General features: G+C 37.0%; 1 protein-coding gene across 3 annotated transcripts in view; it reads right to left on the reverse strand.

The window, feature by feature from the left end:
* Positions 1 to 751: 751 nt before the first annotated feature.
* WFS1 (wolframin ER transmembrane glycoprotein) overlaps positions 752 to 20,370 on the reverse strand; it is a 33,571-nt gene continuing 13,952 nt past the window's right edge. For all 3 annotated transcript variants that reach the window (XM_032686148.1, XM_032686147.1, XM_032686149.1), the window contains exons 3-8: positions 14,773 to 14,855; positions 10,745 to 10,889; positions 9,713 to 9,883; positions 9,000 to 9,080; positions 5,094 to 5,239; positions 752 to 3,417 (exon numbers count right to left, since the gene is read on the reverse strand). In XM_032686148.1, coding sequence (XP_032542039.1) covers positions 1,609 to 3,417; positions 5,094 to 5,239; positions 9,000 to 9,080; positions 9,713 to 9,883; positions 10,745 to 10,889; positions 14,773 to 14,855 — 2,435 coding nt within the window. In that variant the 3' untranslated portion in view covers positions 752 to 1,608. The remainder of the gene's footprint in view (positions 3,418 to 5,093; positions 5,240 to 8,999; positions 9,081 to 9,712; positions 9,884 to 10,744; positions 10,890 to 14,772; positions 14,856 to 20,370) is intronic.

Raw genomic sequence — 20,370 nt, forward strand, 5'->3', positions numbered from 1 at the left:
GAATAAAAGCTAAAAGGAGAAATATTATCATTAGTTCTGAATACCAAGACTGTTGCCTCTTTTTCTCCTGACAAACATATGAAGTTTTACAATTGTGTCCATGAAAGGAAAAGAAAAAGTTAAAAAATAATGTTTTGTCTTTTAATTTCAGAGCTAGGAAGAATGGTGGGCATTTAAAAAAAAGCCCATGGATATTCTAACAAAAGGAGGTTCAAAAGGGCTAAGTTTGGCCTATTTCCAGCCAAAATGGGACTAGTGAAAATACATCAAAATTTACATTTACTTGCTGCCTTACTCCTTTTCTCCAGATGGAAACAGAAAAGGTTGTCAAGATTTCAAAACTACAGTGAAACACCCTGAGGACAAGATTCTACTTCACAGTAATTTCTGATGGGCTGAAGCGTGACTACAGGGCTTTGGATGGTGAAGGTTTCTGCCATGGGAACTGGGCAGCAGCTCTGTTGGTGCCTTTGGCTTCTTCCCAACTGCAGCCCTGGGCGATGTTCAAGAGGATGCTCATAGCTGGAGTGCTGCCAAATGCCTCCCTGTCCCCAAAAGTTTCCCCTTCTCTATTGTGTTTTCACTGATAAACCTTCTCCCCGGTCCCAGTGATGACTGATATGGAAAGGCAGAAAAGAATCTAAAGCAGGATCAGTGGAGTAGTCACAGATCAATGGTGTGATGTATCAGCACAACACAAACAACTGCTCACAACGCCAAAGCATAATGAACAAATGTTGAAGCCATTTAATTCAAGTTGGTATTTTATGTTTATTTGCACAATAAAAATCATTAAACAAACGTTCTATTTCAGTTTCCACAGTAGACTTTTAGGTACAGTTTCAGTTGCTTTGGCTTGTCCATTACTGGTACCATCCCAACACCAGCCTTACTCTCTGGTGTTTGCCTTTCACACACCAGCATGGATTATACCTTAGTGTAACTATCATAACCAGTCAGAACAAACAGAAACTTTTGTACACCACATTTAACGCAAAATAGAAGCTTGAGGACTTTTTAAAACCTTGCTGGGGTGTGAAATGTTGTGCCCTTTCAAAAAACAAGTCACTATCTTCTGGACAAATAGTGAAACAGTGATTTCTGTACGCAGATATCACCACCAGGTACTGACTCTAAGATCACTTTTCCTAGAAAACACCAAATAAATACAAGCAATAAATGCAACACAAGCTGTTGTCAGCAACTTATTCTAAATCATACCTGTGAAAATACAAATGGGCACATTGTGAATACTTAAAGTGCTTTTAACATTGAGAAAGTGAATGCATCTAGTGTCGTACCACAGGCAAATATATATCCATTTTGGACAAAACAGTCTCCATGCAATTAGTCAGCAGCGATCCCCTGCATTCATTTACAATATTAAACTAGTATATATTACTTCAGTCATACAGGGTTTAAAGTCAGGATACAGTGTGTACACTTACAGAACTCAAGCAATGCTCTGCATTAGCATACATTTTGAGCATTGCTACAGCCCGGTGGATTTTTGTTGTTTTTTTTTTACCTTTTAAGACGCCAAACCTTTGGTAGTGTAAATGCAGTAAATGTACACTAAAGATACCACTGAACCAATATGAGAGCTCATTATGCAGCTGACAGGAATGGGAAGAAGAAAAAATCAAAAGCGAATTTAATGGCTTTATGCACTGTGCTCCTCCAGTCATGCTCTATTTTCACATGCCTCCCTGCAGGTAAGAGTTTAGACATGCAATTCAAGCAAGTGATTGCTTTCAGTTCAAAGACAGGCCATTTACTGCCAAGACGACCCTCTAGAATTGTGCTGAATTCAATTATACTCCCCTGCCTCAAGTTCAACAACACTTTTTTAAACTCATTGCTTGCCTTCAGGACAATATCTTTGGTTATATCATCCTCCTCTATAGGCTTGGTTCCGTTTTTGCTACTGAAAGGCATGCCCACAGTTATTTCAAATTTGTACCGATCAAACATTTTCATGTGGCATTTATGCTTTGTCAAATATTTCAGGCGACACAATTCCTCCTCCTCCAGTGTAACATTTTTGGGATCACAGAGAGGGTAAGTTTCACCATACAAGCATCTCATCCAATCGCCAATAAAAAATGGAAGCATATTTATTGCAGATTCTGCACTGTTGTCGATCTCTGTCACGCGCACGTATTTGAACCGCCCAGTCCACGTCACTCTGTGTCCTTCCAGGTGACTGCATAAAATCTGGGTACGTGCCATGTTAGTCTCCTTCCACGCCCGGGGTCCGCAGAGGAAAGCATACTGATTCCACGTCAAGGTGGAGTTGTAAACTTTCATCCCCTCCGATCGGTACACATAGAACCAACAGAACAACACCACAGCTGTGATCCACACCAGAATGAGCTTCACAATCGAGCTTCGAGTGAGCGATTTAACCACTTCAACTACAGAGAAGTTAACCTTTGTCCACCACCGAAAGAGCAAAGGAACAGTACACAGAACCAGGGTCACTACAATTTTCATGAGCTCCAGAGACAAAAACCACTTAATGAAGTGGATAAGACACATCAATGCAATGCCAACACCCAGCACTGGAAGCGCAAAGAGAAACAGAAAATAACCAATTGATGCACGAACGAGCCCAATGCCAGAGGACTCCCTCAGAATGACCACGGAGAGTTCACACCACATAAAGCAGACCAGATATGGGACCAGGTAGCAGTAGGTGCCTTTAAAATTCCGTAGTTGTGCCATTCTAAAGAAAAGATAGTACAAGTACAAAAACAGAAGGCATGGGATGCTTACATTTATCACAAAGAAATGGCCTACAGGAACAGTAAAGAAGGTTTTACCTAAGAATTTCAAGTAGCCAAAATTCCCAGGTAACACCTGCAATAGGGATAAGCAACCTGCAGCTATCTCAGTCATTAATGCCCTCCGTGTGTAAGGTTCTGCACTCGTGCTTAAACTCATGTAACTTGTCACTGTGAAGAACACTGAGATAGTAGCTAACTCTGAGCATGGTATACAGTCTTTGCTTGCTATAGGAAAGGAAAAAATGACAAAGAATACTGAGAGTAAAAAATAGATGTATGGCTCTAAGTGATTCCATCCAAAGTTCACCTCAGCTTGCTCAACATCTAGGTTTGGTTCAAAGCGAAGCAGTAAGTCAGTCAAAGCACGGAAGTTTTCCCAAGCCTTACTGTCCTGAAAAACTTTCAGTGTGCAAATCACCATAGAAATGAAGGACAAATAGAATATGACTAATGGAATAATGAAGGCAAAAAAATCAATTGTCAGATTACTGATGATGAAGAAGAAGATGAGAGCATTGATATGGTGTGTTGGAACAATGGTAGACAGCCAATGCATTCCTGCCTTTGAGGCAATATCTATAAGGTATTCTTTAATTTCCATAATGGCATGAAGTGGATATTTTACAACCTGGAAAGAGAGAAAGAAGCATTTCATTAATGAACAGTTTTGTATCTTTACATCCCAGATATTCTTAGCTGAAGCAGCAGCAACCAGTTGTTTAACCTCAGCTGACATGAAAAGATTTATATTTCAGACTAATGTTGCCAATAAAATAAGATTACTCTGTCTGAGATTATTAGCTCTATTTTGATTAATTCAGTCAGATGAAGCTCAGAGGCGATTTTGATTTCAAGAAAGATGTATTTCATTACCTTTGACACATATAATTAAATGGCTTCCTAGTCAAATATTCTGCTCCACTAGCTTCATACTGAAGATAAACTACATGGCTGCAGTCCTGCACAATCTTAAGTCATTAGTTGAGCTGTGAGTGCTGTAGCTTTAAAGGATGTAACTCTGCCACATTGTGCAAGGATTATGCTATACATTCTATGCATACAGGAAGTAGTGCCTATGATTCATAGGCAACTACAGCAAGTCTTTACAGCTGTAGTTTGTCTTTAAACAATTCTTCCCAAGCATCTAGGGATGCAGCTGTCAAAATCTCATTTGGAAGCAGCAGCAATATGTTTAACTAATTATTGCACATTTAGTGATTCTTATAACTCCAAACTGTAACTTGTAACTGTAGAGGATCTTAAAATTCTACCTATTTTATGTGGCATTTTCCAACACAGTTGCCAGACAACAGAGGAACAGCTGGATTGAATCCATTCCCTATGACCAACAACACACTTTATACAGATATGTGATTTTTCAAACACACATTCAGATACTTCATATTAGATGATGCTATCAATCCTCCTTCCCCCATAAAATGACAGTTTTTGTGTTTTCCCAGATCCTACACTTTAATACTAATCAGTTCAAGGGAAAGGCCAAGAATGCCCCAGCAAATATCTGTGCACTGTGGTGAACTGGGACAACACACACAATGACTTGAGGGGAAGCTTATTTATTTGTGAAGGTATCCCTGTTCTTCATAAGTGCATATCTTTCAGAACATGAGCTATTCCAAAGCTTGGAAAGATAAACACCTCACTCCCTCTTTTTCCCCTACCATATGATAACGGACAACAACACTACAATGAAAACTCTCAGGTCATCAGCCAGAAACCCCCTACCTTGCTTAAAATTTATACCAGTATTGAAGGCATGCACCTTTATTTTCCCTTCTCCTTTCACTACCTAGAGAAGTATCGGTGTAGGAACTAACAGCAAGTTCCACCATTCTTGAATTCCTTCATAATAGAACCTTTTCATACCTCAAGGCTATGGGTAATTTTTCTCACCTGCTTGCTCCTGTTTAAATAAGAAAGATATGAAGCATATAATAACATCTATAATAAAAATGCGGTAGCGATGACAGGTACATGTAAATCCTCACTGAGATGTAATGAAGGTAGATTGTCCTCTTACAGGGAAAACCATTATCTCTTTCTTTTAAATATATGACATATATATGAAACTCTAAATATATATATATGAAGTCAAGTCCAAAAATAAATTACAATTACAAATTGTAATAAATTGTAATAAATTACAAGTCCAAAAAATAAATTGTCCTGATTGATATAGACCAAACATCAGTATTGAGAGAGAAGTGCAAGTCACCTCTGTCTTGTCTGGGATGTGTAAGTTAAGAGCTCCTCAACATAATGTGTTCAGTATTGCCTTTTTACCTTCAGTCTCAGGGGTAACTCTTCAGGACTCTTCCCTGCCAGTTCATCATCTTCCTCCTCCTGCATAATCAGGTTAGACGGGATGATTCCCTTTGCATACTTCTTGGTAATTTCAACAAAGTCATCCAAAGCAATAAATTTTTTAGCTAAAAAGATAAAATGAAAATAGTATCACCACGACATTGTATTAATTATGAATTGGAATATTAATTTTCTTTCCTGCCAGACTCTAGTCTTCAAAAACTGAACTACTGATAACACAGGTTTATCTTGCAACTTGTTCTGAGGTCTCTGCTGAAAACAACAAGCTGCTTGTGCCAGTAATATATGACTACATCTTGTTAGATCAGCAGGTAAGTCTATTATAAAGTTAAGTAGGAGAATAGAGCGAGTGAATGTAGCTTATGTGCAAATATTCCACAGGAAAAAAGACTACTGGAGTAGGTCACACAGTTTTAAATCATAAACTATTATATCTGCTTGAGAGAAATCTTTAACAGCCACACTGAAAAGAAAGAATTGTACAGGAACAGTAATGAATTATCTGTACATTATCAACTGAAAAACTGACTTCTAATTTGTCATTTAACAGTCATTTTTCTGATTTCAAAAGTTACGGACATATAATTATGGGAACTACACAATTATTCATATCTACAAGACTAAATGTGGATTACTTACAGTGTATTAATTGAATATGCTATGTGGCTATACAAAGGGCCTTCCCCAAACTGTACCAACTGTGATCTAAAACAGAGAGCCAGCAACAAAATAGACTTTGTTCAGCTGACACAGAGACAAAATCACTGCCCCAGAAGATCCTTATCCACTCCTGTGAGTAGAAGGGAGGCATGAGGTTACTTCTGAAAACTCTAGGGAAGCTGCAAGACTGAAGATGATTTACACACTGGTTCAGACTATTTGCACAGCCAGTTCCTCACATCAGCATGGATTAGCTGGTTTCTATGGCAGACAAGCTTGATGCAGTTTGTAAACGAGGATAATTAACAGCAACTTTTCTTCCATACACTAAAGCAAATGATATTGCTGTATACGTGAAAGAATTGAATGACAAAAATCTGTAACACACCTCCTACACAGTAAGTTTAGTTAGTCAGTTGATACTAAGAAATGAAAGTTGACCTGCTCAATACTAGTTTGAGATTTTAAAGAGACAGAAAATTTAACTGCTTCATTAAATTTAAAATCAGAGGATTAGTGGATTTGAGCCTATCAATTTTTTAATTTAAAAACCACTACATTCATAGAAACTACATAGAAATATCCCAGTATTTAATATTGAAAACACTGTAGATACAGAACAAAATAAAGTGTTTGTCTCAAGATACATATTACAGGAAAAGCAGTGTTAAAAGAGTTCAACAGAAAACCAGCAACTTACAAAGTATTTTTTGCTTTAATCTCACAACACGGATGCTGCCTTTTGCTTGGACTTCTACCTCTCCCTCCTCCTTGCATGAACCCTTATGTCCCACAAAATACCATCTGGCATGCCTCCCAAGAAACCAGAAAGGATTTATTTTCGCTAACCATTCTTACCATTCACAGACTGTAAGGCAACATTGCTTGCACCAAGAAGGCTGTGAGACTCTTTAGCTGTCTTGGTGGGGTTTCAAGCCTAATACGAAATGTGTCATCTGAATTTATTAGGACATACTATACATTGCTAAAATAGTCCTATTGGTATAGAATCAGCAAGGAGACATGGTTAGAACCTCACAAAAATACCTTAGTGGCACTTTTAAAGGACCATGGGACATCCTGAGAAGGAAGGAGTTATTAACTTACTATGTATAGATGGCCTATCAAATGCAATGACATGTACCCTCTCAGGCATGCAACAACTGCCCATTGACAATGTTAGCTCTAATCTTCTGGTTATACCTCCATTAAGGATAACCTAGATCAGATATCTACAAACACATATCTGGCTTAAAGATTATCTTCCAATTATTGTTAATGTCTTAAAACTGAAGGAAGAATCTCCTGCTGGCAAGATAAATGGAGAAACTCAGTGAATTAGAGAAGTAAATGCTGGAGAGTAGCAGCTGTTTTGTTCCTCCATGAAAAGATAAAAGCTCTCTAGAGAAGAGGCAACAGCTTAACTCTTACTTTAAGTGTTTGATGAAAAATTTTAATTTTTAAATGTTATTAGTATTTTGTCACCCAAGTGTCTCTTGAATTGATATAAAAAGTACGTGTTGTAGATTCTACTTTATTATTCATAGATTTTCCTTCAATGTGGTTATGACAAATTCCCCTGCCTCCTCCATCCACCATAGAAAAAGAAAAATATTCACATCAATTTCTGCCTACACTTACATGTAGGTTCATTTACTGTCCTGTTATTTTATCTACCATTTAAGTCTTTAAAAAATCATATCTGCCAGTTCCTTTTCTGATACTCTCTGAATTGCTGAAGAATCCAGAAAAAAATGATTTGCACACTAGCAGCATGGGCCAGTTCAGCTAAGGACTGGAAAGAATGACCAATGCAACACAGCTCTAATGAACCCAAATACATCTGCATTATGACACAATGACTGGACGACAAAACTCAACAGTCTTATCCTTGAAGGACTATTTCTAGCTTTCCAGAAACAGCAGACAAGTCACAAGAACATCTGACAATACTCTCACAGAAGGTTTGATACGACCAGAGGATTGATCTCCAGATTATTATTTCTCCCGTCACCTCCTCCCTTATTCATACACAACACATGGTCCTCCTCTTTTACTTCTGTGAAAGTTAACATAAGACTGAAATATTCCACTCTTCTTAGGAATGTTATTTTCAGAAATCACCTGTGTAATGAACACAATCCTTAAAGGTAAAGGCCAAACTGACCTAAGAAATGTAAATCTAATCTTTCAAGGAGTTTAAACCTGCAAACCCCCAGATTTGGCTCACTAATCCATGTACTACACTTCAGTCACACGTATTCTCAGCTACAGATGTATTAGTAAATAACATGCTTTGTGACATTTAAAAGTGCTCTTCAAGAATTGATGTAGATTGCACATGAACTATTTCATATGACCTACTGCATTTCAAGAAACTGAGGTTTTCCCAACAGTGATTAATTGAACCTTATGTTAGATACTGTTCTTGAAAAACTACATGTGCTGTATTGTTGATAATTCATTTTCTTAATATAACAATTTAACTTTCCTCCTGAAAGCCCAACAACACATTAGTATTTCTTAGTTATACAAGTTTAAGGAGAACTTTATTTCAATTCTAATCCCCCACCCCACCATACCTCACAAAACTCACAGATTTGGGTCTACAAATCTGACCCTGTCTGTGTTGAGTGGTTTAATTCTTTCTAGTACATGAACTAAGCTGATCCTAAATTATGAAAGAAATCTCTTGGTGCATCTTTCCTATATCATTTATTGAACAAATATGAAAAGACAAATATTAATTATAAGGAAAGGGCAAACAGAAGCAAGACAAATAGAATGAGGAATCTGTCTGCATTAAGTGGTTGCATAATTAATTCCATCATTGCAATCACAAAGCTTACTGCAGTTTAGAACTAAAAACAATATTGAAAGTGCAAAATCTTTTTTGCTGAATGGACCTTTAAGTGCTGAAAGGGCAAGAACATAAAAGTAACGAATGACATGCAAACTCCTCTTAGCAGTTGACTATAATGGTGATGTCTCCTGTGAGTTCACATGCAGATCAGTTATTTACCTTGCACATACAAGAAATGGACACTGCCAGTTAATGGCAATCCAAACGTTCTACACATATAGAATATATACATATATACGTACAGAATATATATTCTTACTCTGGCAGCACAAAATTGTTTAGCAAAACTGAACAGAAACCAAAACCACTGGCAAAGATTGAAAGCAGCAGCATGGACTCACATTCACTGTTCACCAATCGCTCCAACATTCTTCTCTGCTTCTGCACGGACTTTGGGACTGGGCCGGGTTGCTTCTCACCATCTGGTTAATAACAGAAGTTTAGGGAAAGTCAAAGCAGTCAAAGTGATCAAACAGTACCTGCAATATCTGGGGAATGGTACATCCTCAAGAGTCAGGAAAAGACAGACTTGCATATAAACAGGAAAGAAGTGGCTATATAGTTTTCGATGTTCCTGTTACTGTATTAGAAAAGGAAACAGGACTGACATAGCTAACATGGAGTGCTGTGATGGCAGAGCGAGCCAAGTGTCTTGAAGACTGGGTTGGTAAAACTGAAACATCTAATAAGGTATCATCAGGATGATGATAGGAAGAAAAGAAAATCAAATACAGCAAAGCCATAAAATACCTATTTCCAAGGACAGTGAGTGTTAAATGAAGATATTTTAAATATTTGGTCACTTGAGTGAGTGCTTAACTGAATCACAACCTACAGCAAGAGTTGGCAGGCCCTTACGAACTAACTTCATTGGTCCAGAGAGCATTGTTATTAAAAGAGGTTTAGAGTCATTAAGATGGTTACATTTTCTTAAGTAGATAATACATTTACTATTATCTCATGCCTAATTGTTTATAAAGCCCTTTAGGTTCTAGCTGTATTCTGCCCGTAAGTCTGTATTTTATGAATACCATAAATCAGTTCATAAACAAACCTCCATCGTCAACTTGCCCAACATTTTCCAGTAGTTCAGAAACTGCTAATTGCTTCTTCTTTTTTGGGTTTAATTTCCAATACATGACTAAGGCAGCTTTTCGCACGGCTCTCTCCAAGTCAGTCTCAGATGATAACTTTTTTACTTCTTCCTCATTCTCAGTGGTGATGCCTCAAGAAAAGAAAAAATACATTACACACTATTATCCCACATCCATGCAGAAATAACAGATTTGCTCACAATTTATTTTTCTCAGTTGAGTCTGAAACTTCTCAAGTTTCAATCACATTTTGACCACCTAAGTAAATTACTCAAATCCCCTTCTCTGCCCATTGCTTATCAAAATCTAAACACACTGCTTAAGTTTAAACTGTACTTCAAAGACTGTGCAAGACATGCATTTTAATTATGTCTTGCTTCATTTAATTATGTCTTGCTTGCCTGAAGTACAGAGGATCAGGCAAAAGGTAGTGTAGATGCACATGGGTGACATGTAAAGGTCAGCAAGAACTGAGCGAAAGTCAGTGGGGTTTTTAATTGGTTTTTTTTTTTACCCCTGTAAGTAAGAGTTCAAAGAGCTGGCAGATGAGAGGAGACAATTCCAAGCATAGGAAGCAGCATGAAGAAAGATGAGAATCTTAGTGGGAGAAGCCAGTGAAAAAGACCAATTAGGAGGTGGTTGGAGAGGGGCAAAAGAATGAAATAACAGCAGATATGTAGGTGGTGTGTTGTTATATATGACCTTCACAGTAAAAGAAAAGAAGCTTCAATGAAAGATGAGGAGGGAAAGAACAAGTGTGGATTTCATACAGGAATTTAAGCAAAAAAATTAATAAAAATGCTTTAATAAGTAGTATCGGTAATTAATGCTTTTTTAATTCCCAATTGGAACAGGCTGCTAGCAATTACTCACATAATTTTGCCCTGATAATTTCCATCACATTTTAACCCCTCTTTTCAGAGTTAAAATGAATGTAGTATGATTTCAGATAAAGTGGGAAGTGCAAGCAGAAAGCCTCAGAGAACCCATACCTCTTCTGTCTGCCAGGCACCTACGCAACAGTTTGACAGCTTCTCTTCGACCTTGCTTAGCAGCAAGGATGAACCAGTCAACCGCACTACAATTGTTAAGTTCTTCATCCTCCTCTTCTGCTAATCTCAAGTAGTGTTTCCCCACCTACAATGAACAGAAAACAAAATTCCTTCAATTACTGCAATACACTCTCTCTGCATCTCTCTCTCCCCTCCCAACCCCCAGCACTCAGCTAAAATAAATTCTCTCTGAACAAAAGGTCACATTTGCTCCTAGCACTAAAGAACATGGCTGTAAGTTGATCTTCTGCATGGAAAGATCTGAAAGAACTGGAAGCAAGAAGGAATTGCAACACATTTGGCCAGGTCAACGAATTAGTTGCAGTTGGTCTTCAGGTATCTAGCAGGATCAGGTAAACCTCCTCATGTTAAAAGTTTTCTTGAATTCTTTTCCTCCTATGACGAATGACCAGACAACACTGCTGGCCTCATTGGAGAAACAGAAAAAATAAGTGTAATATGGCACATTCTGAAATTCAGAGGAAGTTACTGACAAGGTCTTGACACAAAAGCAGGCTTCAAGCAGTGCTGTCCCTGACTCATAGCAGTTTGCCAAAGCAAATTCATGATTACTTAGTGAACGGAATAAAACTAATACTGCTTAAGCATCAAATAAATTCAGTGAAATATCATATCAAAATCTTCCTGTTCAGGATTACAGAAATTACCAAGCAGCGACCTATATTACTGTTTTACAGATAAGAAAAAGCCACCACCTTTTTTCTTCCTTCTAAAAATTGAAATAGATGATAATAGACTAGCAAATATATTTATGCAATAGTATGAAACACTTCTGCCTATCACAACACAAGGCAACAAAACATTACATGGCAGAAAATGACCAAAACTGCTGGACATTTTATTGGCATACCTGGAGAAACTGGGAAATGTTTTTGCTTAGCTCACTGCATTCCTCTCTCCCTAATGTTACTTGAGCTACATTTTAGGAGCAATTAATGTAATACCTTAACAATCTAGCTCCCTAAGTCCACTGTATTATCTGCTGAAAAAAAACCTGTTTGACAGTTTCTCTGAAACTTTGGTACTGCCATTAAAGGTGACTAAAGAAATACTGTCAAAAGATGAATAATTCACATTATTCTTATATAGACTAAATGCACTGATATAATCAAAAAGGTCTTTTTTCTTCCAGTAAAGTTTATGTCTCCAGCCTTTTAAATTGTTTCATACACTTAAGTCAGTGCTCCAACAACTTCTACACAGACAGTTACTGGGTAGACATCAGTGATTAAACCCACAGCACATACAATGAAGCTACTCCAAATCATACAGAAATAATAAGAAAAATGGACTAAGTAATCCAAAAGTCAGAACTAAAGACTGACTGCAAAGTCACGCCAGAGTTCAACAGGAGGTGCACCAATACAGTGGTACAACAAGGAAAGAGTGTGTAAGATTTAAAAAAAAAAAAATTAAAAAATTCAGCAATTGCCTGGCAATTTCTCACCCAACTGCAGATATACCTTCAGCTATTTATTTCAGAAAGGAATTGCTTAAACAAGTTACATGGTAAATAACATCCATCTGAGAAGAACAGCTGTTTCTTGAGCGTGTTTATATTTATAGCCATTAAGATTTTGAGCAAAGCTTCAAGGGTAGCAGCATTTAATGATGCAGCTCTTAAGTTTCTAAGGGCCTCCTGGACATAGAAACTCGTATTCCAACATCAGCTAGCAGACCCTGAGACTAGTCATACCCCACAAGGCTACTGCACCGGCAAAATGATAGCATATCACCTGTTTTATGACAGAAGTGGGTTTTTTGCATTGTCTATGCTTTAAATAGCAAAGCTCCTTCATCAAACCACACAAAAATAGCTGCAAAGCTCTGGCCTGCAGCAGTCAAAGGACAAAGAACTGATGGAAAAAGGTGTTAACCTCAGATTTGTCATTTAAGCAATCTGAGATTCTCTTTCCCATGAACTAAAACTGTGAAATGAAGTCATAGCTGGTAATGGCTTAACACACATCCTCATACTGTACTTCTCAAAGGTTGCTCCCATCTCTGGCTTTGCTGAGGTGGTTATCTCAAGCAGTCCCAATGCAGACATCCTCTGATTAAAGACACAGAGCTGCCTTTTCTCCATTACAGAATTCCAGCTGTGGGTGTTTCATCTACATAACTACCGTATAGTTATTTCTGAATGAAAAAACCTACAAAATGTTACAGTAATACATGTTGACAGCCACTCAGAGTGCATGTATTTCCATGGTCATGGAAGAATTATTCTTGAATAAACACACAATAATAACTACAAGTCAATAAACTGACTGATTTCCCATGTTTGACTTTGTGATTATTAGCAAACAGCACAACAGTGGTATCTCAAACTCTCATTCATACTCCTACAATGGTAAGAAACAAAAATAGACTTTTTTCTGATTCTAAAGGAACATATTCAGCAATAGAGAAGAAATATATCTCTTTTTAGTGTTTTAAAAACTAAAAGTTAATTCCCTCTCCAAAAGTCACATAAAATGTGACTGCATAGAAATGAAATGACTGTATTTTGGGTTCCATTTCCAGGCAGTCAATTCATTCTGAGTGCATACTGAAGCAAAATTGTATGCTGTATCCCTTTATGATAAGAATCCTATTATTGTGTGGGAACAGAAAATGTACAGTTATGGAGCTAAAGGAAGGGAGTGAAAGTGAAATGAATTGAGAAGAAGAAAAAAATTGTTATTTATATACATACATATACATCATAGGCTTAGAGTACATAAGTATTTCTGAGCGTTCTTACTCAACTGGAAGTTATATACAGAAAGAATATTTATGGAGTTTGCTTTCTTTTGTGTGGAGAAATAGAGCCAAAACATGGATTTTACAGCAGTGATTCCCTCAATGATAATGTTTCCCCCTCCACAAAGCCACCAGCTGTTTCAGAGTGAGGAATTTGTTACTGTCTCAGGTTACAACTCCAAGGTCAGTCTGCCCCTCAAACAAGTTGAGATGGAATGCGAAGCAAGCTTGGCATTGACTTATCTTTTATACCACGTTTAAAATATTTTTTTCCTCATTTTTTCCCATCCCAGCCTTTGATTTTTATTTGCAAAAAGAGTTGTGATCCTTGGGGAAAAATCCAAACCACCAATGAGCATGTAGGAGACTGTAAGCTTTCAGCATCAAAGCTGAAGCTGGAAAAGAATGCTCAAGTAAAACACTAACCAAGTTAAACACAAATTAAAACCCTTCTAAACAATTTTAAGCTATTTATACTAGACCAATACACCAGATGATGGAATGTAGTGGAAAACTGGTACAATTTTTCTAAAACCTAAGGGATACCTGAAGTGCTAACAAACACAGGGACAGAATTGCTACTAATAATTCAATTTTATCTGCCATTAAACAACTAAACACAGCTAATTTCAATAAACAAGGAGGGGCTTCTTCTCTAAAATATCTTAATTCAAGAGAGAAATGGTATCTGAGCAAAACAACAACCAACCTCTGTCCCTGCTAAAGCAACTCGATGGCAGGTGCTTCCTGCATGTTCCTTCCACAGAGTCCAGCCTAAGAGCCCTGGTATCTTTGTACATAGTGCAGTGCTGAACCACCACCATTTAACAGTCCCTATTCCACAAATAACTGACACGTTTCTTTCAAAAAAAACCCAAAAAGCCAAAATAAAAAAACAACAATACAAAAAAAACAAACTGAAAAGCAAAAGCAGTTCTGCACCTTCTCCACGCTCTCTGCCCACCCTCCCCATTTTTCATGTGTTCTAAAGGCTTGCTCAGGAGATGGACCTGAAGCCAGTCACAGTCCTGAGCAAGCAGCATTTCTCAAGGTAGAGAAATCATCTGGCATCACCTTGTTTGAATAGTTTAAGAACAAAACAGACATGGTTCAACTGAAGAAGAGATAATAGTTCTACAGCAGGCAGTGCTATTTTTTGAATTAAGAGCAAACAAGACTGGACAAAGAACACATAAAATTACCTCTGTTTGTGCTTTTGGTTCTCCAGCTTTTGCCCTCTCAAGCAGTTCTTCAAAGAGCACTTCAGGTTCTTCCTTCATGCCCTCTATAAATTAATTTGATAAAGAAAATTGTTTAGTACCAATAGCTTAAGGCATTTTAAAAATCAGTGCTATATGTGGTTGAAGAATGAAAGGATCATATCTAAAAAATCCAACACAAGTGTTTTGCAAGAACAGTGGAAATTAACTTATTACAGTATTTACACTCCATCTCAGTATTGTATTTCAGCATATTTACCATTACTTGTTATTTGGTACCTGCAACAGGATGACACATACAGTTTACAGTTTCTCATTTACTTCCACAAAATTCCTTTCTTAATGGAATATTCATTAAAATAAATGAGCACACACAGAACATGTAGTACAGATCAGCTTTTGTACTTAACTATTCTTGATAGCACTGCAGTCTTTCACCTGTCAGTCTCTTTATTTAGTACTGGAACCTTTCCTAGAGTTTTGAAAAATTAATAGACCTTTAAAACATGTCCAGTATATTTGAAAGCTCAGCTCCTCAGTCTCTGGAGCATAGAGAGACTAACAGTGATTATATCCTCTAAACCTCACCATTTTTTTGTCTGGTTCCACACTCCACCTGATTTTTTTTTTCCTCCTTTCCCATCTACTGTACCCATATAGACTTAAACAATTCTTTTCTTCAAAAGCATCATATTGCTTTACCAGTCAATCATAAAGAAAAAGTCTTGAAAGTTTTATCTGACATCCAGTGTTTGTAAAGAACTCCATGCTGCATGCTACTTGATGAATGAAGAATAGATTTAGTGGAAAAGCTGACAAAGGTCACAACTACTACCTTTTTTTTTACGAGATGACTTTTTATGAGATGGCCTAATTTGGGCAGCAGCAACGCCAGAAGCTGGAAAGCAGCCCTGCCAGCTGAGGTGCCATTCAGTATCAGCTCTTTTTCAGCAGCTGGGAGGAAGGAAGAAATAAACCCCATTCCAAATAGTCTCCTGAAGAACAGGGCTACTTACATTCTTTAACACCCCTGGTACTGGGACTATTTTCAAACAAGAACAGGCTACAAGCCAACGCTTTCATTAAATGGATGTATTTTAACAAGAGCGAACCATGAAGTAAGACTTCTTCTTCACCATGCCACAGTTTTGTCTGCCAAGCTCCACTTGGAAAAGTACTAATGCCAGATTATAACATGTTGTCTGGCTAAACAAGGCACATAATGAAAAGCAATTTTCATTTAGTACTTGGTCTTTTCAGAAAGCTGTAAAAATATTATTGTAAAATAGGCAAACAGCATCCCAAAGCAAAATTACCTACTTAATCTCCTTGTCCTGATATATAACCAATAGGATTGAACTCTAAATAAGTCAGAAGCCTGTTTTCCAGATGGCACCACTCACACCAGCAGACATCATACAGGGGCTCTCTGCTAACAATAAACAAGAAGTTACAGGGAAGAGCATACTGTTTGAAAGAAGCATAATATTCATCCACCTACCCCACCCAAATGAAACAAGCTGGGCAAGGCAGTACTTTTCTGTTTCTTCCTGTGCTTTCATATTCATTAACCCCTTCAACACTACTGTTTTAGAAATGCATTTTTTTCTGTTCAGCGTTTTCTGCATGTTGAGAATACCCCAAATATTTCAGTGATACTCTGGATAATAGGAGGCACCATTCAGAAGTCAGTGTTAGCTAATTAGGTGGAATTTACACACACAAGAGAAAACCCAAATTATAAAAAGCAGTTTGCTAAACTGATAAAAATGCTTATAAGAAAGGCAGTAGTCTGGCAGCTTATATGGCAAAGTGTCTTCCTTTCTCTCCTGCTCCACTTGCCACACATAAGAGCATGGCACAATGGATCCCTTCCAGCTCTTCTTGCTCAGATAAATGCATTAGATAAGAACACTTTTACAACAGAAAGCTGAAGAAACAAAACAGGAATGTTTTACACCACCAGGATATAGTTACTTTATTGCAATTACATTGCAGATTAACATGTAAATAATGGTCTTTGAGAAGATGGGAAAAAAAAGAAAAATTAAAAACATGCAGCCTTATGAACCACCACCTTCAATGAGGAAAAAAAAAGTGGTGTTATTGCAGCAAACTCATTGAAATGTTTTTTTTACCAGAGCTGACTGCCAGGGGAAAGAAACACTTCTTGCTGTTATTTTCAACCTACTGCCCAATTCCTCCCATCCAGTTATCAATTCTATGTACTTTCACATGTGATCTATGAATATAAATAACAGCTAGTTAATTAAAAATATGTCTGTGGGCTGGTTCTGTAATTGTAGGGCAAGGGCAGAAGAACAGGTTGTGGAGTGTTGTGGAGATCAAATTCAGAATATCTTAGTACCATTTCTAGTAACTGGCAATGTTTTTACTTTGCTTAAAAGAAAGATGATAAGTAAACAGGTAAAGCATGAATGACTAGTTTCATGGCTGCCATATCCTTTTACTTTCTCACAGAAGTATATAGGTCAGTCTCTGAAAGTTAAAGGTCCAAAACACAGTCAAAGTGTGTTCTGAAAAAAGGATAGACAATACACACTTTCTTTCAATTCAGCCCAACTCTAGAACAAACACCATATAAGAGTATATGCACCCACCATAAAAATACCATAAAAAGTGGTGATCTATAACTTATCACCTTTGTTCTTAAGAATGTTTTTAGTCAGAAAATGCCTTGATGTGTATTCCTCCCACATAAGAGTACTGTAATGGAAATGCTGTCAGTAGAAGCTTTTATTTTCCAGTTTTGCTAAAAACTCATGTCTTTTTCATGTCAAATTCTACCCTGTATTGAATATAAAAATTTCCAGAAGACAGGAACATTCATCTTGCAATACTTCATGTATCTTTTATGACAATTAAAATTGATTTCACTAGCTGTTTTGTGTCAGGTGCATTTATATAAACCAATGAAGTCTATCAGTTATTCCAGGTTCGCAAGCACCGCAGTAATTCAAATGAAAGCAGGCAAGTGAAAGCACTCAAGTTTTAGGTGGCACGTAGCATTTATGTGAGAAACAAATTAAGACAGAACAGGGGTGTGGAAGGGTGGTTAGTACTAAATATTGGCTGTAGTTCCTACTCTGCCACCAAGACCTTATGTAAATCTTATTTCAACATCAGACTGCTCTATAGTTCAGTTCCCAATATAGTTAATTCTACCTTCCCAGAGACAGGTCATACAACACAAATTAGTCAGTGGATATTGGAACAATAGCATCATTAATATTTTTTTCGTTTTTATTCTGTGTTATTAAGTCTTAAGCTTAAAATATAAAATGTCATGATATACTTTAATTTTCTCAGTCCCACTCAAAAAAAAAAAAAAGGAAAAAATTTTATTTGTGATGTGCAAAGAATGAAGCAGATGTATCTGAGTTTGCTGCGTTTATGTCATCATACTACAGAAAGCATTTAAACCTCTAAGGGCCTACAGAAATATTCATTTCTGATATTCAGGCTTTTCATTTAACAAGTTGAAGCTGCCACTTAAACCCCATTTTATTAAAGCATTTATTAAAAAAGACTCAATACAATGAAACTGATAAAGACCTGTATGCATTTCACAGTCAAACACAGCATTCAGAATAAGAATAAGCTAAAACCTACTGTTATTAACTGACAGATTTCAAAGGTACTAGAAACACATTACTAGAGTAATTTCTGTTTACTAGTAAAATCTATGTTTTACAGCTCCAGGAAAAGTACTCAGAATATGGAAGTCTAAACACAGCTGTTTATGTAAGCAGATTGTAAACAGACTGATGAAAACTGAAGACAACTATTTAGTTTCTGAAACTTTACACATTACTTGGCACATCAGCTACATAAAGTAGAATTCCATCTTTGCTGCTGCAGTCTCAAAAATGAAAATTTAGCATTCATTTTGGCATAGGTAGCCTTTTTACTGTTTGCTAGCTTTTGACCAGAAATAGGAAATGTTGCTGAAGGAAACGTTTCAGTTTTTTAAAGAATGCTATGTCAGAATGCAATTATTGTTCCCTACCTCTGAAATCGAGCCATTAAATTGATAAAAAGGCAGTTAATCCACAGTAGGGCATTAGTCCAAGTGAGATTACAAGAGACCAATGCTCAGAATTTTTAAGTCACAAAAGAAAGATGCCATCATAGGTTAAATAACACATATAAGCCTCATCTTTGGACTGTACCAAAGACTAAAACCCAACAAACAAACTCTTTGACATACATACAAGGTTTTGACGAATGGACTTACACAATCTAGGTAAGAAATCTTTTCAATGCCAAAGATTTTACAGACAAACAAGAGTACCCAGGGGTTGTAATTGTCTGTGGTAGTATTCAAGCACAAATCAATACTAGATGCAATAGATTTCCAGCCTTTCTAGTACCCTTAACACATACAACTGAAACATGTCATGTGTGCATCACTGTAGTTGGCTGACTTGTTGTGAAGTGTCTGATAATGTATTTAGCAAAAATGTTTTACACACATTTTAGACAAATGATGCTTCCAAAAAACCAGCATTTTAAGTGACACTGTGTATGTATGACACTTCCATTCTTGAATTCCAAAATCTTTAAAGGCACATAAATACTAATCCTTTCACACAGAAAAATATTTTAGTTGTAATATATAGAGTGGATCATACACACACACCCATCACATAAAATACCCTACATTTTCTAAGTGCTCTTCTAACCTCTTCCTTCAAAAAAATCTACTACAGTTATTTCATGCAGAAAGAACCAACAGAGTGTATGCTGAATAATAAAAGTGTTTGTTGATTTACTTTCCTACACAAGCACATTAAAGCTCTCAGCAGACTGGATTTACCCAGCATAAGGGAGTTTTTAGCACCTTGCCAGCTATTATCACCCCCTGGCCAGGTGCACACAGCTTTCTTGTTAGGTCACAGCTACAGCTGATCTGAATTCCAGATTAAACAAGATGAGAAAGACCACGAACAAGGAGTAATGAAGAGAAAAAACAATATTTTAAAGGATCACAATTTCCTATGCCTTTTGAGCTTAAAGATCTTATTTGTTTCCACAGTTATTGGAGGACTGCCCTGAGACAGTTATGTTATCATGCACAACAAATCCTTTTTTTAAACAAACACAAGCTGGGGACTTCTAAGTGCTTTGAACAGTGAAAGGCAAATGAGAACAAAATAAAAGGAAAATGGAAAGTACAGGAAGCAATAATGAAGTATTCACATGAAATATGTAAGTTTAAAAGAAATTACAGGTTTTATGAGTGAATATTAAAGCTCATGGAAACTCTACTGAACAAAAGATGAATGCATTAAGCAACACCCACACTAAGAGTATGAAGGAAACCTGTATGGCACACACACTTTATATGATCATGACTATAAGCATTCATTTGGGCTCAGAAAAAGAAGTGACGGGGTGTGCAAGAGGAGGAGTCAAAAACCCATGTGTTGGGGAGAATAAAGGATCCAAGATGACAAGACATGAAACAAGCTTTCTGGATTGGCCTTCCCATTTTATCAGTATGGCAAGTGTTCCTGAAGTGACTGAAAATAGTCAACAACAATTAAGCATATGCAC

The sequence above is a fragment of the Chiroxiphia lanceolata genome, chromosome 4 (assembly GCF_009829145.1).
Source record: "Chiroxiphia lanceolata isolate bChiLan1 chromosome 4, bChiLan1.pri, whole genome shotgun sequence".
Classification (NCBI taxonomy): domain Eukaryota; kingdom Metazoa; phylum Chordata; class Aves; order Passeriformes; family Pipridae; genus Chiroxiphia; species Chiroxiphia lanceolata.